This window comes from Haplochromis burtoni, unplaced genomic scaffold, assembly GCF_018398535.1.
Source record: "Haplochromis burtoni strain Fernald_Lab_line unplaced genomic scaffold, NCSU_Asbu1 Contig_350, whole genome shotgun sequence".
Lineage (NCBI taxonomy): Eukaryota > Metazoa > Chordata > Actinopteri > Cichliformes > Cichlidae > Haplochromis > Haplochromis burtoni.
This window is the reverse complement of record NW_024582711.1, coordinates 582,949-602,528: the sequence shown is the minus strand read 5'-3', so window position 1 is coordinate 602,528 and position 19,580 is coordinate 582,949. Positions and strand designations below refer to the sequence as shown.

The 19,580-nt window shown below is 37.7% G+C and overlaps 1 protein-coding gene across 2 annotated transcripts in view; it reads left to right on the top strand.

The window, feature by feature from the left end:
* The window catches only part of lrrc4ca (leucine rich repeat containing 4C, genome duplicate a), a 49,425-nt gene extending 31,199 nt beyond the window's left edge, over positions 1-18,226 (top strand). For both annotated transcript variants that reach the window (XM_005942806.3, XM_005942805.3), the window contains exons 2-3: positions 3,694-3,766; positions 14,550-18,226. In XM_005942806.3, coding sequence (XP_005942868.1) covers positions 14,601-16,544 — 1,944 coding nt within the window. In that variant the 5' untranslated portion in view covers positions 3,694-3,766; positions 14,550-14,600 and the 3' untranslated portion in view covers positions 16,545-18,226. The remainder of the gene's footprint in view (positions 1-3,693; positions 3,767-14,549) is intronic.
* Positions 18,227-19,580: the final 1,354 nt, after the last annotated feature.

The window sequence follows — 19,580 nt, the reverse complement described above, 5'->3', positions numbered from 1 at the left end:
CCTCTCACATCATGAACAACTGACAGCTGCTTTCTGTATTGGTGAAAATCTAAGATAAGGCAGCGAGTGTGAATCCATTCCGCAAGCAGAACAGGAGAAAACAAAATTCTGTTGTTGTTTTTTTATTTGTTAAAATTATTTAACGACTGGTCTGAGTAAAACCAAGAGTCGTAACTGTTCCTTCTATCATTTCCCTCCGTCTTGTTGTTTTAGCTACTCTATTATCCTCTATAGTGCAATCTGTCAGCCTTTCTTCTTCTCAGAACATATCTCATCCCTCCCCTCGTGTTTGAAATCTCTTTGGACTCCAAATGCTAATTTAGTCAGGCACTTAATCAGACATATTAATTCCATATCTCCCCTGATTGCACTAATTCCACTCTGCAACGAGTTCCTGTGCGGCATCCTCGGTTCAGCAGCATTTCAAACTGTTGTGCTAACCAAGGTCTGTAAAAGTGTTTCTTTTAAACAGCAAATTATAATGCTTTTACAGTGAATCTTTTGTAGGGATAATATGTTGAGGACAATGCTACATGCTGTAGTCTGTGATGTATCCCATTTTTCTCTTAGCCTTCAGCCCTACAGGGCTTCCAATTCTATTGGACTTGAAAATAGCCATGTTTTCCATCACTCTAAAACACTACAGATGAAACTATTCTGTTACAATAGACAGACCTCATCCTGCACCGGTTTCTGAATTGCAGATAAGAAGATCTGGCAGTATGACATCATACCATCAGACACCATATTTCAAGCAAGTCTGGTTGTCAGTAGGCGTGATGATCAACTGTACTAGCACATACAGGCATTCAAACATACACAGGCACGCACACACACTGACACACACACACATGGAGAAAAAAATCTGAATTTTCCAGAAAAGCCTGTAAGCCCTTATATTGTCTACCAACAAACTGTGCACATAGCTGAGGCATGTATTAATTAATAACATAGATTTGGTCACATTCTAATTTAATTAAGTCCCAGATCATGTAATTGAGAGAATTATGAAATGGCTTTCTTTGTTCCAGATAATTGTATTCTATCTAAATGCCTACTTTTAAGTCTGTTAATTTGTTTTATCTCGTCACCATTATCTTCCTCATTCTGTTGTTTTTAGTAGAAAATATAGCTTGGAATCCATGTGTGCTTGTACAACACATCAAAGCAAAGTTGAGAGATTTCATGGATCTTTTAAAGCTCTTGATATAATCATACCGCTTTTAGTAGTAAAATACAATATAAAAGAGGAACAGTATGCACACATTTGCTCTAACATGTCTATAGACATTTAATTTTTAACAAAGGTGTTTATTGTGTATACAATGTGTTTCTTTCTTTTTTCCTTTTTTTCTCTTAGTGTCACTTACTGGTTGGTGAGAGCCTTCTACTAGACACACATGGATTTACCATTAGATAATGACAAATGGAAGGCTCAGCTGAGCTGATTTCAGCACTTACTGCTCCTTTGGGAGATGCATTTACCACACTGCAAACCACACGGGCCAGCCCCACCAAAGACCTTAATTGAACGAGTGGATGTGTAGTCAGTTGAATCATCCTGACATGCCTTTCTGGTCTTTTCTAGTGGGTAATGTAGCGTGACCTGCTGGTCAAAATATGCTGAGATCCTGGACAGAAAACAGTGAAGTAAGACTTTGTTAGGCTACATGGCTTGTTTTCTTTTTTTTTAAGGCTGAGTATGGGTTTAATCTGGTACAAATAAGTGTTGTTCCTTTTAATTTAACTACAACACCTTAGTGCTGCTTGTCTGTATTAGACTACATTTTTATCTTGTTTTTTTTCTTATTAGCTATTTTTTATTTGCAAACTGTCACTATCCTTACCTGTTTAGACCATTTTTTTTAAAATAACACACTGCATAACGATGTTTAGAAAATAAAAATGTATAATTTTGATAACATTGGGGATACATTTTCAAGGCTTGGCATTTATTCTATTATTCTAGATCATCCATGGGTTGCTATTTCTTACCTTGTAGTTAAATTACAAAATATAGCATACTGACTGAAGAAACACATCATACTTTCTTATCCTACAAATGTCCAAACACCATCAAAGTCGCAGCTGTCTCTGACAGACCAGACTTTTTTCTTAATTAGAAAAAAACACATACGTCTTTTAAAATACAGGATCGAAACATGCTTTTTAAAAATGTAATAATGTAGATCTTTGTCAGAGGAAGAGGAAAGTCAGAAGGTGTTTTCTGTGCTCTCTGTGGAGGATAGAAGGTGGGGGTGGAAGGGTGGTTACAATATTGATGTTGTTGATAATAACAACAGTGATAATGATTATAGCACATAGTCCATATCCATCATCGCTATCATCTACTTTGTCGACATAATTGGTCATTTTTAGCAAAGTTTAAGACAGATAGCACTGAATACTTCTCCCCCAACTAATTGTGTTACAATATTTATTGATAAACTTACTTATTCCAGTAAGGGATCTTGTCATTGCTTACCAATTTTAAACACGTATGTGTTATTTACAGCTATAGACTTGGATTGAGGTATACTTTTATTATTGATGATAAATGATATTCTATTTATATTCCTACATATCATCAAGATTCATGACATGTTCATGAGTGCTAAACTATTCAGGTTCCTTTTTTCTTCCGTGAGCTACACTGTTGTGCAAAGTCACCTCTCCCCTCCTTTCGATGAGTTTATTTTGAGTCAACTACATCTGCTATAAATAGACCTACTCACCAAAGATCACCAAATCTGTGCCAATTGCTAGTTGTCAAAAAGCTCTGGGGCTAGTGGGGGAAATTATTATTATTATTGCTGTTATAATTATTAAATGTATTCAATTGTATTAAACTGTATATAACTCATTGATGTCCATTCTATTCTGCTCTAGTCTTTTCAGTTTAACTTTGCATTAAATATGAGAAAGACATCTCTATGTTTGCAGTGTTTTGTGGCTATTAACTGGTATGTCTTTGGATTCAATGTAACCGTAATATAGAGACCATACTTACTGGCAATTTTGTGTAAATGAGAAATCTTTAATCAGGAATGGCTGTTATGATTGCCTGTTACTGTAGTAACAACCCACTTGATCAAACATACACTTATTTAGATTCAGGGTTCCTGCACTATACTAATGGATGCCATGCAGGATGGAGAGCTTTATCTCCATTTGCTTTTGTCCCCCATAATTTATTCAACAGGGTCTGTCCTCTGTGTGTCCGTGTTTGTGTGTTCAGGCTCTGAGTGTTTGTGTGTGTGCTGTGTGCATATGTGTTTTGCAGTGTGTTTGTGAAGTTTTATGGCTTTGACTGTCCCGTCGTCCCTGAGGAATGAGCTCTTCCGACATACAGTAGCATACTATAAAGTCCCTCTTGTTAGATGGAGGGTCTCAGAGGTACTAAAATATCAGCATCAGCAGAGAGTGCTGAGGAAGTAGTTGAAAGGAAAACTAACAAGATGACTCAATGATTATTTAGAAACAGTAAAGAGAATTTTGAATTAGGTGTACTCTATCCTGGGGGTTTAAAAAAATTGCATTTTTGGTAGCTGAGTAGATGCATCATGATCTTTCCAAAAATGTGCATTATTCATGGACTCTATTCCATGGAGCCCGGGGAATGGAGTGGACAGAAACTGTATTGCTACAAATCTATTTTAAAGTTTGCTTACATTTATCCTCTTTTATTTGCAGGTCCAGCATTTTGGTGGATTGAAAGCTAATATGTGGATGATTAAAACCCCTTGGATCTTGACTGAGCTGGCAGGTAAGACTTAGGCAGAGCTTGGCTCAACCTTGGTGATTTTCTTTCCTGGTCAAAGAGATATGCATGGTTTGTCTGATGCTTTCAGAGAAAAAGATGCACACATAGAAATGTGTAAAAAATTATTTGTTTTGCTTGTCATGCATATTTCATTGATATGAAATAATGTATAATTTCACACCTATGTCTAAACCCCTAAACCCATTGAAAACAAGGACATTATCAAGAAAACATCTTTTTGGTTCCGAGAAAATTCTGATAATTTGCCTGGGGTTTTTTTGTTTTTTTTAAATCAAAGAACACTTTTGATACATTTTTCAAGATTTGGCATCAGAACACATCTAAATGTGTGGAATTAAGTCCAGTTAACACATTGGCAAATAAACTGGTCAGTTAATAACCTCATTGATGGAGATGGACAGAGAGAAACTTGAGACTTTACCCCATCACAGTGAAATGAGAAATGACTTGATGTTAGGCTGTGGATATAGTTGAAAAAGGAGCTAGAACGATTGAAGTGTAAAACTAAAAAGAAGCTTATGACTCTCAGTAGTTATTCTATGCTGGTGCCTATGTTCACAAAAAGTCTATTTTCACTAGACGTTTTACCTTTGTGTCAGGCGTTTTTTTTTTTTTTTTCCTTTTTTCTTTTTGTATCTAAGAGCGTTGTTGGACTGCACACAGATATATGCCTCTGGAGTGAACAGCTCAACTCATGCATGTAACTTCTACTACATGTCTGTTCTACATTTGGTGTGAACTGCTGTCGCAGTGTCAGAAAGCTTTTACTGGCAAACACTATTCCTCTAGGCTGATGATAGTGTTTCCCTGCATTGGAAATATGTTGTCATAATTTAATACGTCTATTATCCCTGTCACAATAAATCATCCTGGAGTTGTTGTGTTTTTTTTTTTTGACCAATGCAACCATGAACCCGGCGCTGACTCTTTGGCATCTTTGAAACTTTGAAACCCTAGTGATGTCTTAAAAGCTCACTAATAAAAGTGTTGTCTGTCAGACCTTTTTAAAAGCTACATGGCATTCAACTTATTTGATATGACTCACATGAATAGTTGCTTTTGTGATTCACTTACTTCAAAGCTTCTTTTCATGTGGTATTTCTCTTATTTTCTCTTATTTTATCCACCATTTATATCCATCCCTGTGGGGTAGGAGATTGAAAGTCTTCATGGAAATGATATTGAATTTGTGCAATGGAATCAATTGACATGTTTTTATTTCCTCTAAAATGCACCCTTTGCCTTTGGTGCCAAGTATCAGAAAAACAGCGGGTTACATACATGTTCCCAAACGTGTGCAGTCACAAGTGGTTTTGTGTTATTGAATGAAAAATATTGTAATTAGTCTCATTACAGAACAAGTGCAAATGTACAATATGCCTTTCCAAAGAAGCCCTCTGTGTTTTCAGAATCTGTCTCTGGTGTCATTTAATTAGCAAACAACCCGATGGATCGCAACAAATTAGGATAAAGGCAGCTTAATTTTAAAAGTGCATGCTTTTATATTACTCCAGAAAGTGAGGATGTTGTCACTTTGTGAATATTTACAAAACCACATGTGAGGAAAAGGTTGAAAGCTACTTAAAGTAAAAAAAAAAAAATCATGAATTGTTCTTTTGAATTTACTTTCAAACCATTAGAGGTTCTTCCTCAGTGTAACTATTCTAAAAACAGTTTAATCTGTGCCACATTGCCTTTATTTGACATCTGTACCTTCTAGCTAAGCTTCTTTTAGCTGATTCTTTGCCTAACTGACCTTCAGACTAGCTGATGTTAAAAAGGTAGTGACACATCAATCAAGGGGACATTACAAGACTGTGCCCTTGGACATGTTAACACTGAAATGATATTAAAGTAAGTCGCATGTTCAGGAGTGTGTGTGTGTGTGTGTGTGTGTTCAAGCATTTTAGACTGCCTACAACACTTTTTATTTTGTCAGTGGATAATCATACATAATGATCTTAGTCCAACTGGATTATAAGTGTGTAATGATTAATCCGAAAGCTCAATAAATTAATTCTCAAATTCCGGTCTTATTTGAATATATTTTCTGACATTGCAGCTTCTAGCACTGTCTTCTGTTTTTAGATACCATCAGTGTGCTCCCGCTTATCTCTCATGTTCTCTCCATCCCAAACTCAATTACAGGGAGACCATACTGCCTGCATCACCAGGTTCACAGCCTCAGTACGACCTCTCCACAGCTCGGACAGACTCAAAGTGATGCATGCTCACCCTGACCTCAACCAGACACTAGAGTGACAGCAGTATACAGACTGACTCCTTCATTCGACATCCTTGAAAACTAGTTAGCAGCTATTTTCTGCCCACAGCCTCTCTGAAATGTTCACAGGGTGACAAATGATTTTATCAATATCTCTTGTCACCCGTGAGCCCCTACTGCCGACACAGCCCTCACTGTGAAACAAGAAAGCTGTCACCCAGTTTGTGAAAATCTGCAAATGCTAAGAGCACACATTAAAGACCCACAGTTGCACACGTACACAGCTTGTGTGTGAAAATATGCAGAGGATTTTTATATTTTAATTTGAGTCAAAATGTGCACATCTTTACTTGAGTGTGCATTAGTTATGAGTGAGTGCAATAGTTGTGTATGTATGCGTTTTCAATGCTAGCAGACCTAAATGAGGCCCTTGGCACTTGTAGCCAATGAGGCTAGAAAATGAGTGTGTTTCATTCATCAGGAAACAGTCCAAGGGTCATCCTCTGACAGAGAGGGATGCTGGTGCCTTTGCATTTGCTCTGCATTTATGTTAAGCTGACCCACACCTGCATGTCCAACTATGATGTAATAATGCCACATCACACACCACACTTTGGTGTTAAGTGGACTTTAAGAAATACCTGACCTCTAGAAAGTCACAAGTGGGGAATGTTTACCTTACAATAACTTTTGCCTTTAACAATATAAAAGGGGAGAAAATGTAATGCTTTCCATGATGTGAAGCTTATTTCCAAGAGTCCACAGCTCCTGGCTGTGAACACAGCTGCAGCTACTCTGCCTGACTGATCCATGTGAAGATGGGGCGGGATACAGTTGTTGTTATTATGACTTCACCTGCGTCTGTGGTTAAATCCATTTTAATATGAATATGTCCAGGTGTCCTACTAGTTGAACCTGGACTGAATCTATCAGCTATATATTACCAACACACCACTGGTGTTTTGATACAGAGCCAGCAGAACAATGACTGCACCCACACGACCGCATGAAGTCAATATTTATGTGTTACAACAAGAATCCAATAACCAAAGCACGGCCATGGCCACAGCCAGAATCACAGCGGGAGCTGTATCATTGCAAGGCTGTAATTTTTGACTTAAGCGAGGCGACCGTCTGTTTCTTCAGCACCAATTTTTGCAAGACCTGATGAACCAAATTCTACAGTTGGCTTTTTCAATGCAGCTATAAAGACCTTTGTCTGAACATTAGACAGACACAACATTCAAAATTGTCTAGAAAAAAAAAAAAACATCTTCTGTGACCTTTTTAATAGTTTTTGTAAGATACAAACTGACAGATAAGCTGTTACTTTAGATAGAATCAGACAGAAGATTGTCTGAACTCTGTGGTACATTATCCATCTTTAATCGCAAAAAAAAAAAAAAAAAAAAAAATTTAGTTCCCTCAGATGTTCAATTTTCATTGTGCACAATCTCATAAAGAATGTGGAAAATTTGAAGCTGAAGTATGCAACTAACGTGAGACAGCCTATTATGTGAAACCAACAGTGCATGTACAATTGTCTTTTCAACAGAAGACATCTTTTGCCTAGTAGTTAAACTGTGGAAATGAACAATATTAGCATATTTATAGACCCAGGTTTTTTTTAGTAAAGAAAGAAGTAAGTTTTTGACAAGTTAACTTATATGTCTTAAGAAATGTCTGGAAGGGATCCCATTTATTAACATCTGAGGTCCCCAGTTGCCTATATACTTAAAATGTCAAAATGTCACTTCTTTTTCTCTGCTGTCAAATCTTGGAAAAGAGAAGTCTTTACTCTCCATCTTTCTCTCTTGTTCTATATATATGTGTGTGTGTGTCTGTGACACTCAAAATACTGTTGAGGTAATGTTAATATTCATATGATCACACATACAGCTCTCCTCAGACGGGCAGCAACCTCTTTGCCCTCTCCATTTCTATTTAAACATGTTTTGGTGTCGTCAGAAAGAAAAATCATGGAAACATGTACATTTTTAATGTAAATTCTTTGTTATATCAAACTATTTCTAAAGTCTTTCTCAATGCACATGTGGTTTTATGATAAGAACTGCAAAATGCATAGTGTGTTTAAAAAGGTTTGCTCTTGGTTAAGGTTAAAATTTTATAATTGCAATACATAAGCATTATTCTTAGTCTTAGTAATAGTATTAGTAATAGTCTTAGTATGATGGAATTATCTTTTTTAGCGTATCTTAGATCATTTCCATATGTATGTTCTCATTTTTAAGTAGTTTAAGTATTTTTAAGCATTTTAACATTAACATTATTTGTCACTGAACACATTTGATAAGCTTATTTATAAGAGCATGCTGGGTTACTCAGTTTTTGTTACATGCATCAGATTCATTTCACCATCTTGTTATAGATGACACAGACAAGCTGTGAGTGAAAGAATGTAAGGCTGTGGGCATGGGAGCAGCTGCCAGTTTGTCTCACTTGGCTAGTTAGCACCAATTCAAAGTATTTGGCTTGTCTGTTTCACTTGAGTGGTTAAAAGAAAGACACTGAAAAAGAGCTGCAGTGTGACCATTTTCTTGTTTTTTGTTTTGTTTTTTGTTTTTTTTTTTTGGGGGGGGGGAGCCAGCATCCCTCAACATTACATTTTAAAGTGGCTTAAAGTGCCCTTAACTGCAGAAATACAAGGCACAGTAATTGTGCATATGAAATCATAAATGTCGCTATATACATATAGCATATATCAGTATTATAAATTAAAATCCATCCTGTTATACACTCTATAGTCCAACAGCTCGCACAATGTAGGATAAAATAATTATGCATGTAACCTACTGGCATTTAAAAAGCCCTTTTCTTGCCTTACTGACACACAAAGTACTTTAGACCACGAGTCACATTGTTAAAAAGCATTCATACAGCACTTCAAGTACTTTATCTGTTTCACATCTCTGGCCAATTTGTAATCTTCAGTTAACCTAACATGTTCACTGTGGGAGAAACCCAGAGTACCCAGAAGAAACCAGCGCAGGCACAAGGTGCACATGCCAGCTTGGCGAAGAAATGCCCAGCTAAGATTCAAACCAGAAACCTTGCTGTTGGCAGGCAATGATGTTAGCCACCCCTATGCCATCCTAATAATTCTAAATATTCCAGATATGACTGTTATTTAACTGAAATTAAATCTAAATTTGGTTAAGGTTACGTTATTTATATCCATATGTAAATTTGCTTTACAGAAAAATGATAGCATTTGGCATCCCTTCACAAACACACACACACACACACACCTATTGAAACCTTTTGTAATTAAACAAAATGAATCAAACCAAAAACAATTCTTATGGAGTTCAGTGACAGCATCAGGGACAAAGCTGCCCTGTCTTTACCCCAGTTAGGCTCTAATATAATGTGTGTGATTAAATGTGATGAAAGACCACTGGGAAAATGTGACTCTATATCAAAACTATGATCACATGATGAAAATATAAAGACATCTAATCGGTTTATTGTGCTGGCTCGAGAGAAGGAAAAAAGAAGGCTTGTGATGCATGTGGTGGGTATCCCTCCCACACTGGAATCCTTAAAGGATTCTGATTTATATTTGGAGCTGTTGCTGGCATTATCAAGAAGTGGCCTGATTTGATTTATATCTCAATAATCCCTCCTTCTCTTTTTCTCTCTTGCACTTTCTCCTTTCTCTCTTTCTCTAGCATACATACCAACATTCCTCTCTCACAGATGCCTCACACTCTGCAATCTTTCATCATCTTTTCTCTTCCATGCAATGTGAAAGCTAAAGCTTCTGTCAGTCACTCTTTACAGAAAAGTTCACAATCAGCAAGCACTCGAGCATTAACTGAGTGTAGAAAGCGTCAGAGGAGTCCACTCTATTTTCCCCACCTTTCAAAGGAATTAATGCATTTGTAAGGAATGAATACAGGAAGTTCATGCTGTCCATAATAAGAAAGCAGAATAAAATAACTCAGTGGCTTGTGCCAACTAGTCGCAGACTTATTTTGGGGGGCTTTAGCCCCACTTGAATTTCCTGCAGTGTAACTAAATAATTCAGCCTTTTCTACCCAATTCATAATGTAAAAATATGACAGACTTCAGAATTACAGTAGTCATAAGAAGGGCTAGACTTAAGACCATGTGGAAACTACCACTACCACTACGAATGTCCCATCCTATCTATTAGAGACATGTTTTTTAAATAAACAAAATATGCCATTTTACAGATGGCAGTTAATCTAAAATACTGACCCTGATTTTTATACCCCTTTTTCTCTTGTCATAATTATTTTTATTTAAACATTTTTATACATTTTTTCTCTGAACTTTGAGGACATTGTGCATTTTTATTTGTTAATTTATTACATAACTTCATTCATTATCTGTGTATTAAATACATTTGTTACAGTTCATGTATATGTAGTGATGGCAGGGCCTGTGAGCAATACAGTAAAGAACTGGTTGTTCTAGTCTTGAAGATTTTCCTTTATGCCCTTGTGCTCCAAACAGGCCCATTAACTCCACCTCAGCATCATTTAATTACACTGACCTGATTTTTGCAGGCTCTTTTCTTCTTTTTTCTTTTTTTTATTCCAGTGGTGTCCATCATTTTGACGACTATAAATATACTAATGGTATCTCAGCTTACATTGGCCATTGCCCTATTGTGACAGTATGGTACACCAGGTTATGACCCATGAATAGAACGTGCAATAACGCTGTGAGAAAAGCTGTATTTTGGTCATTTAACATCTCTTGCCTTGTGATAGAAAAAACAGTTCTACAGCAGAGGAGTGGGATGTTAGTAATGTTACACACCATGCAGATCACTAATCCTTGATGGGATTAGAGGAATACCTCTTGGCATGTGCATAAAAGTCCCAACACGTCATTGGCTGTCTAGCACACTTAAAACTGATTGAGTCAGGGAGGACTCCAAAACATGCGCAAATAGAAATGTATGAAGCGGCATGGAGAGGCCCAAGAGGCTGATGTATCTCCATCCCTCTGATGAGGGCTGAATTTAAAGTGCTTGTGAAGTTAGCAGTTAGGAGTTAGTCCTGCAAAGGCTCTGTTGATCCTGCACTGTAGGCTTTTGTGCAATTGAATCACACAGGCAGGTAGACAAACATTATTTGGACATCTGGACTGCTTTACTGTCAAAGTATGGATGGCAAGCATCATTTGTCAAATCAGGTCTCATGATTGCTTATACTACTTGTAACAGAGGTACCATCACTGTCTGCCTTAGACAAAGGTTTCTGCTCAATGATGCAGTTCCTCCAAGCGAGCACAGAACTAGAATGGAGCAAGTAGACTGCAGAGGGAGTGCCAGTCTGAGAGCATGGAAGCAAGCATTAGACTCGGGGTGAAAGTCCAGTGGGAAATAAGCGGTCTAGTAACCACTCCACAGGTGGATGCTGCAAAAACTTTTTCATCTGTCATTATTGGCTGCTTGATGAGGCAATAATTTGGAGCAAATACTGCAGAAGCAGCCCTAAGAAGAGCCTGTGTGGACAACAGGGGCACAAAAGAAAATATTCACAACTCCACATAACAGTTTCTGTAAAAGCAAGAAATGAATTCACAAATATTGCAGGTCTGGCTGTTTAATTGTCTCCACTTCTGTTAAGCAGGGTCGTGCTTCAGTATGTCTGCAAGACAAAGAGACAGCTGGCAGTTCATAATCTGTTAGGACAAAAGTTGAGAATGCTTTCTTTTCTTAATCCTATTTTCCTTATCTCTTTTCATCTAATTCCATCACAGCACTATGTAAATCCAATTTTGCTGCTTTCATTGTCAGTGTGCAGATATATTGTTTTGCTCTGTAAATCAACTTGATCTTTTCTACTGCCACAGTTTGGATTCTGTTCTGCTGATTCATTGTTTATCTTTTATCAAGGTTTGATCTGTTGAAAAGGAGGATGAGTAAATAGCGGAGATACAGGGAGTGAGGAAGTTTTTAGAAGTCTTAACTGAAGCATGTTTTTAGTAGGTCATTATATTCATTCATGGCATTGAAAAGACATTGTTTTCACCTAAAAAGATGTGTATAATAAAGATGTGTATACAAAAATTCAGCTTCATATATTAATATTTTCTTCTTGCAGTGTCAATAGAACATCCAAGCATAAATCTTGTATTAAACCATGTGCTGCACTAAACCCTGTTGTTTTGTGCAAGGTTTTAATTTCGAACAAATTAAAACTGCAACAGTGGAATGTGATTTTCAGCCTGGTGTGTGAGCTCTGTCACATTTGCTCAGTCCCCCTGTATGAAAACAAATTCTTTTTCCACCCCCAGGCTTTGGCTGCTTGGAATTTAAATTTTGCAATTGAAGAATTAATGGAGTCAGTAATCAAGCAATTAATCAGTAGTTACAGTAATAGCCTCCCCATTCTTAAGTGAAGAGCTTTCTATTGGAGATTAGGCTGTGTGTTGAACACACTGTATGCCTACAGAAACTATGAATATTGCATCCCAACAACACTGCAATGTTACTGCATGTCTTCATTCGCAGTGCTTTTCCAATTAACACAACAAGAGAAAATCTTCTGGGTTTTTTTTACAAGGAAATTGTGCTTTTCCTTCTAAATAGACAAATTGTCTTGAATAAAACATTTTTGAACACTGTAATTTGTTAATATTCTTTCTAAATTTTGATGTTGACTCAGTGACAATTAACAGAGCTGTTCATTTGTGATTAGTTTCTTTAAATATAAAAGATATTTTACTTAATTAATATATAACACATCTCAAGATAACGCTTATCTCAGAGAGCTCTTTCTGTTATTGTTGAAAGATTGAACCTTGTTGTGTGAAAGACATTGTGTTCCGTTACAAAAATGTTTCACATTTCCTAAGCTATTCATAGCCAAACAACACATATTCCACAGTGGTTCAGTATTTATCGCTGACATTTCACTGGAGGTTGAAAATCTAACAGTATAGTTTACATCTTTTTCTTCATGTTCACATTGATTTTCTGAACATGCTCCAGTTTCCTCCCACATTCAAAAACATTCAGGTCAGGTAGATTAGAGGCTCTATAAATGTTTCCCTTTATCTGTGCTAGCTCTGTGACTCACTTCCGACCTGCCCAGAGTGGTTCCCTGTTTTTCACTTAGATAGTAGTGAGGAAAAAAATGACAATAAAAAAAAACCATATACTAATGAACTGTATAATAAGCAAAGCAATGAGAAAGCTGTATGACTCAACATAATAAGAGTGTTGTAATTATTGTATTTGAATTCATTTTTGAACAATGGTGTTGCAATGTAGTCATTAATAATAAGCCGGTAAAGTTCAGAGATGTTATACTGAACATGAAATTAATCAATATGTCAGCGATGTGTCTTTCAGTGGGTTTATTATTCCACAGAATGGATATGATTATGTTTAACACTAAAACACACACATACATTGATTATAGAAAACCAACAGGGTTTTTTTTATTTTTGTGTGACAGACACACTTGGCTGAGATATTTGACAATGAAGGACATCAGAGCATCAGTGGCATTTATGGCATTTAACTGTACTGATCTTTCACTTATTAAGTAGCTGAATACCCATATTGTATAAAACATGTAAGAAAAAATGTATGAAGTGCTTAGTAAAAAAGAAAAAATATTTTGAATGGTCTAATGGTTTAAGGTAAAATGTCTCAGACTTTAAAAGCCAACTTGGGCCCTGGGAATACTCAAGTTCCTTGAGTAAAGTTTATTAAAAAAAAGAAAAAAAATGTAAAGTGTATATTCAGCAGAAAGCAAATAAAGAGAGGCCACTGTTGTAGTGTTGACCTCACTGCTAGTCTACATTTCAGCTGCTTAATGTTCCTGCCTTAACTCACAGTGCTTTTCCAGTTAACATGAAAAGAGAAAATCTTAACCTTAATCTTTTTAAGGAAGTTGTAAATTTAAACAGAGCTTTTAATTTGTGATTTATAAAAAAAAAAAATAAAGATTAAAAACCCAAATGGAGAGGCCACTGTTGTAGTGTTGAACTCATTGCACGTTCTCTAAATCGATATACACACACATATTATATGTGTATATATATCTATATATAGATATATATTTTCACTTGCTTTCATGCCTTTTGTTTGCTGAATTGTGAGTTGTAATCAGAGGTTTCTAGATATCTTGACTCGATTGAAGGACTAGTGGGTGTTGAGCTTATTATTATTTATGCTCCTCCACACTGAAATATAAATCACAACGCAGCAGTCATGGCTGCTTTTTTTCACTTTTTTTCACTCGTTCCCTTCTTCTGCAAACAAACAGCACAGAAATCATTTGTTTTTTCAGGAATTTGGATTATGTGACTGAGATACAAGGACATTGTGCCGGAAAACGCATTTCTATATAAGTTCCCAGTTTGTGTGTGGATGTGGTTAATGGTTGCTACAAGACAGTATACCTTTTTTAAGGCTATCCTTGTGCTAATAATTCGAAATGGCATGGGATAAACTTTAGTATGCATTAGACTTGTTCACACACTTACCTAATGGGTGTCTTCTCTTTTCTCTTTCTCATTTCATTCCAGTGGGCCAAAATCCTCTTTTAAGAGAGTGAAAGACCAGTCAATGAATTATGAATGTTAAACAAGATGACCTCCTCTCAGCAGCAGCAGATGATGCGAGGTCCTAGGTGGAACCGGGCCTTGTCCGACCCTTTGTTTGTTCTGCTCCTGGCCCTCCAGCTGCTGGTGGTCGCAGGACTGGTTCGCGCTCAGACGTGTCCCTCTGTCTGTTCGTGCAGTAACCAGTTCAGCAAAGTCATCTGCACCCGCAGAGGCTTGCGGGATGTTCCTGATGGCATCTCTACCAACACACGCTACCTGAATCTGCAAGAAAATCTTATTCAAGTCATAAAAGTGGACAGCTTCAAACACCTAAGACATCTAGAGATACTACAGCTGAGCAAAAACCACATACGCAAAATTGAGCTTGGGGCCTTCAATGGACTGGCCAGCCTCAATACCTTGGAGCTATTTGATAACCGCCTCACCACCATCCCAAACGGGGCTTTTGAGTACTTGTCCAAACTAAAAGAGCTTTGGCTAAGGAATAACCCCATAGAGAGCATTACCTCCTATGCTTTCAACAGAGTGCCCTCATTACGAAGGCTGGACCTTGGGGAGCTCAAACGGCTCAACTACATATCTGATGGGGCCTTTGAAGGGCTGAGCAATCTGCGCTACTTAAATCTGGGAATGTGCAATCTGAAGGAAATTCCCAATCTTATTCCCCTAGTGAAGCTGGATGAACTGGAAATGTCAGGAAATCAGCTATCTATCATCCGGCCTGGTTCATTTAAAGGGCTTATACACTTACAAAAGCTGTGGATGATGCATGCCCAGATCCAGACCATAGAAAGGAATGCTTTTGATGACCTGCAATCACTTGTGGAACTCAATCTGGCCCACAATAACCTTACCCTCTTGCCCCATGATCTATTCACTCCTCTACATCACCTGGAGAGAGTGCACTTACACCACAACCCTTGGAATTGTAACTGTGACATCCTCTGGCTAAGCTGGTGGCTTAAGGAGATGGTACCTGCAAACACCAGCTGCTGTGCCCGCTGCAGTTCACCTCCTCACCATAAGGGACGCTACATTGGTGAGCTGGACCAGAATTACTTTCACTGTTATGCTCCTGTTATTGTGGAGCCTCCCACAGACCTAAATGTAACAGAGGGAAGTGCTGCAGAGTTGAAATGCAGAGCCAGCTCTTTAACCTCAGTGAGCTGGATTACACCCAATGGTTCCATCATGACACACGGTGCATACAAGGTCAGAATCTCTGTGCTGAATGATGGCACACTGAACTTTACCAACGTTACCATGCAGGACACAGGTACATATACGTGCATGGTGAGTAATTCTGCAGGTAACACAACAGCATCTGCCACACTCAATGTTTCCTCTACGGAAAGCAGTTTCAGCTACTTTACTACAGTGACAGTGGAGACAATAGAAACCCCGCATAATGAAGGCTTCACCACTACTGTCCAACAGAAGGTTGGCCCCACACCCTCTGCTGGTACATGGGAGTCTATCTCACCAACCTCTACAACAACCACCACCGTCCGAACCGCACTCTCCACACGTGCCACAGAGAAGACTTATACAATTCCCGTCACAGAGGTGGGTGGTGAGGGATTGCAGAATGGCTTGGATGAGGTAATGAAGACAACCAAGATCATCATTGGCTGCTTTGTTGCAATCACACTAATGGCAGCTGTCATGCTTATTATCTTCTATAAGATGCGCAAACAACACCACCAGCAGAATCACCATGCACCCACACGCACTATTGAGATCATCAATGTGGACGAGGATTGTGTAACAGGAGGCCCAGGCATGGAGGGCCACCTTACTCTCCCTCCTCTTGAGCACGAGCACCTCAACCACTATAACACCTATAAGACTGCATACAACCATGCCTCCACAATCAATTCTATACACAGCTCAGCGCACGAACCTTTGCTAATCCGGGCCAGCTCAAAAGACAATGTACAAGAGACCCAAATCTAATACTTTTGTGAGACATTTTAAAACTGATGAAATTACTTACAGGCATTATTGACAGAACATTACTGACCTTTGGTTGCGAGGACTGCGGCTGACGCTCGGAATAACAGACTTGTGTTTGGCAAATCAGCGACTAGCAATGTTAATTCAGTGACTTTCGGAATTAGAGTATGTCTACTGTTTCAAAAAGTGTCTTTACAAAGCAGAAGTTATTTATTTAAGAAAAAAATGTTGTGGTTAAATCACGAAAACTGTATTCTGCAATTATTTTTTCAACACTTAATTCATGTGGGTTTTTTTCTTCTTTTTTCCTCGCATATCACAAAATTGGTTTACTAATATACTTTCAACTTCTTTCAAAGATGTGTCAAAAAACATGAAACAAAGTATTGTTCCTTTATTGTTCTTTTTTTGGTATAGCTGCCGATTTTCGATCAGATGACACGGTAACCTCATTTTCCCCATTTATCAAGGAATCCTAGAGCACATTAGTGATTTTCTCAGCTGTGGATTAATTGATGAAATCTTTTGTGACCATCTCTAACTGAGATGAATTAAACACTTGTTCATCATTTTGGAGTGAGTGACAGAACTGTCAGTGATGGAATCTGATCATTATTCACCGTTTAATTATCTGTCACATACATTAGCCACTCTGCGCTGTCATCAATAGGCTGAGGACCTGAAAAGAGGGAAATGCATCCATTTCTGCTACTGTAAAAGTTGAAGCTCACTGCTAGAAGGACAGTTTTGTTAAATTAAATACTGTTGATCTATATGTCTTTGTGTTTCTATTGTATATGTAAAATTTAAAATGATCCCTGATCTCAAATTTGTCTTGACAAATCGCATTATTATAGAAAGCATATAATAAATTGCATTAAGAACCATTGAAATTCTGAAGGTCATGCTACAGAAGCAGCATTAACACGTACTTTAGAAAGAACATAATTATGACTGGAGAGGATGGGAATAATGCTTGTACAGATGTACATGACCTCAAATTCTGGCAAACACCCACTGCCTCAGAATATTTCCAGTGTATCATGGCTTCACCTTTACCTTGCAGTGCTGTGTAGTGTTGCATATGAAGATGATTGCTTTGAAGCCCCATTTTCATGCTGGGACCCCTTACCTCATCTGCAGTACTGCAGGAGTGCTGTCAGAAGTAGACTGATGAGCGGAAGAAAGAGCTTAAACCCTTTATACAGCTGTCTGAGCACATTGCCTGTCATCTTTGTGCCATATTTCCACATGGGCAGTGCCTGGCAGTCCCAGATTCACACCCTGCTCCCGCCAACCACAGAACTTGCCCCTGAGTGGCAAGGCTTAGCTGCAAGAGGCTTATGGGGTGAATGTGTGGGATCGGGCATCAACCAGATGTTTGGGTTGCACCTGACTCTCTCCATCGTTAGTGACAACACAATTTACATTTTAATTGATGTGCCTGTGGGCTTTGGATGGGCACAGCTCTGCTGCCATCCATACCCTGGAAAGCATTTCAAAGTCCCAAATGTAATGAATGGTGCCAAGCACCATAAATGCAGTGGTTATGCAGACATTTGCGATGGCACAGGTTTATTTTTTAGCAAGTTAACTGTGGTTTTTATTCAACAGAAAAATTTGCAAAAAAAAAGTTAGGCCACTCAAATTCTTAATTCGGTTTGGGTTTTTTTTTTTTTTTTGCAGTAATGCAATCCAGAAAGGAATGCCTTTATTAAAGATGATGTCATGTGCTTTCTGTGGATTCACCACGCATATCATTTAAGTAAAAGCTGGTACTCCACTGAGAATTTGAAACATTTGTCCTCTATTAGTTCAAAACATGTCTGGAAAAAAATACATGAAAACAGTCCACTGCTGTGGTCACTTTTAGATGAATGGTGGCAATAGGTGTTTTAAGTTCTGAAAGCTATTCAGAATAATGATTTAAGAAGTGAAAGATTTTCTGTGGGCTTTTCTTCAAAATCATTTACATATTTTACAGAAAATATAGCAAAAAACACAGTTTTCCTGTCAAGATAACAAGCAGCAATGTCTATAGGTCCGCACATTACACCACCTGTTTCACAAACACATGGGCTACCACAGGTAACAATCAAACAAAAAGATCCCACTGTCTACTATACAAGTTTGTATACTATACAAGCCTCATTCAAAACTTCCACAAAGCCAAGCAAAATAAACCAATTTTTACAGAAGTTTTAAAAGAATTCACTCTCATTCAAGTGGTTATGTGTCACTATGAATAAAGGCAAATTAACAAAACGGCTTTAACCGGACATAAGTGCAAACCTTTTACAGCCAATACAGATTTTAGCTTAAATTGAAAAAAAGAATAAAATGCTGCACCCCTTAGCTTAATGCATAGAGTATGGAGATTAAATGAGATACAGTGTTAGTTTGCCTCAGAACAATATGATCTATGCTTGATTCACACCGAGTTTTTATTACCTGGGATACCTGATATATGTATTACAGTTGCACAGATTATATATTTTAATTAATTCATAATCTGTAGTGTAAAAACACACACACACACTCCAGCACTCCACACAAACTCACACACACCCTATAATGCAGAGTATATTTAAGAATATTAATTCTATTAAAGTAATTTTATTTTCACAGCTTTTTTTCTCTGCCAGATAAGGAATTATGGAGGTTTAAGATGAGCGCCATTTGAGATGCAAGTGGTTATTGCATGTAGTGTTTCAAGGTGTTTTGATAACAAAGACGTTCTGAATGACGTTCTGAAATCAGAAGTTCTGAAATCAGAAGTTCTGATGTGCTGTGTACAGCACAGACGTGGGGAATACTGTAGATTCCTAAATAAAATGAGGTCACCGGGTAATATTAGTCCAGATTTAATGAATGATTCCCCTTAATTTTTTTTCAACAACTGGACGGGATTCACCCCATAATTGCCCTTATGTGGAGACTGGCACATTTGTAAACCATATTGTGTGTGTGTGTGTGTGTGTGTGTGTGTGTGTGTGTGTGTGTGTTATTTAACTGTAGAGTCTGTGCATTTTGATT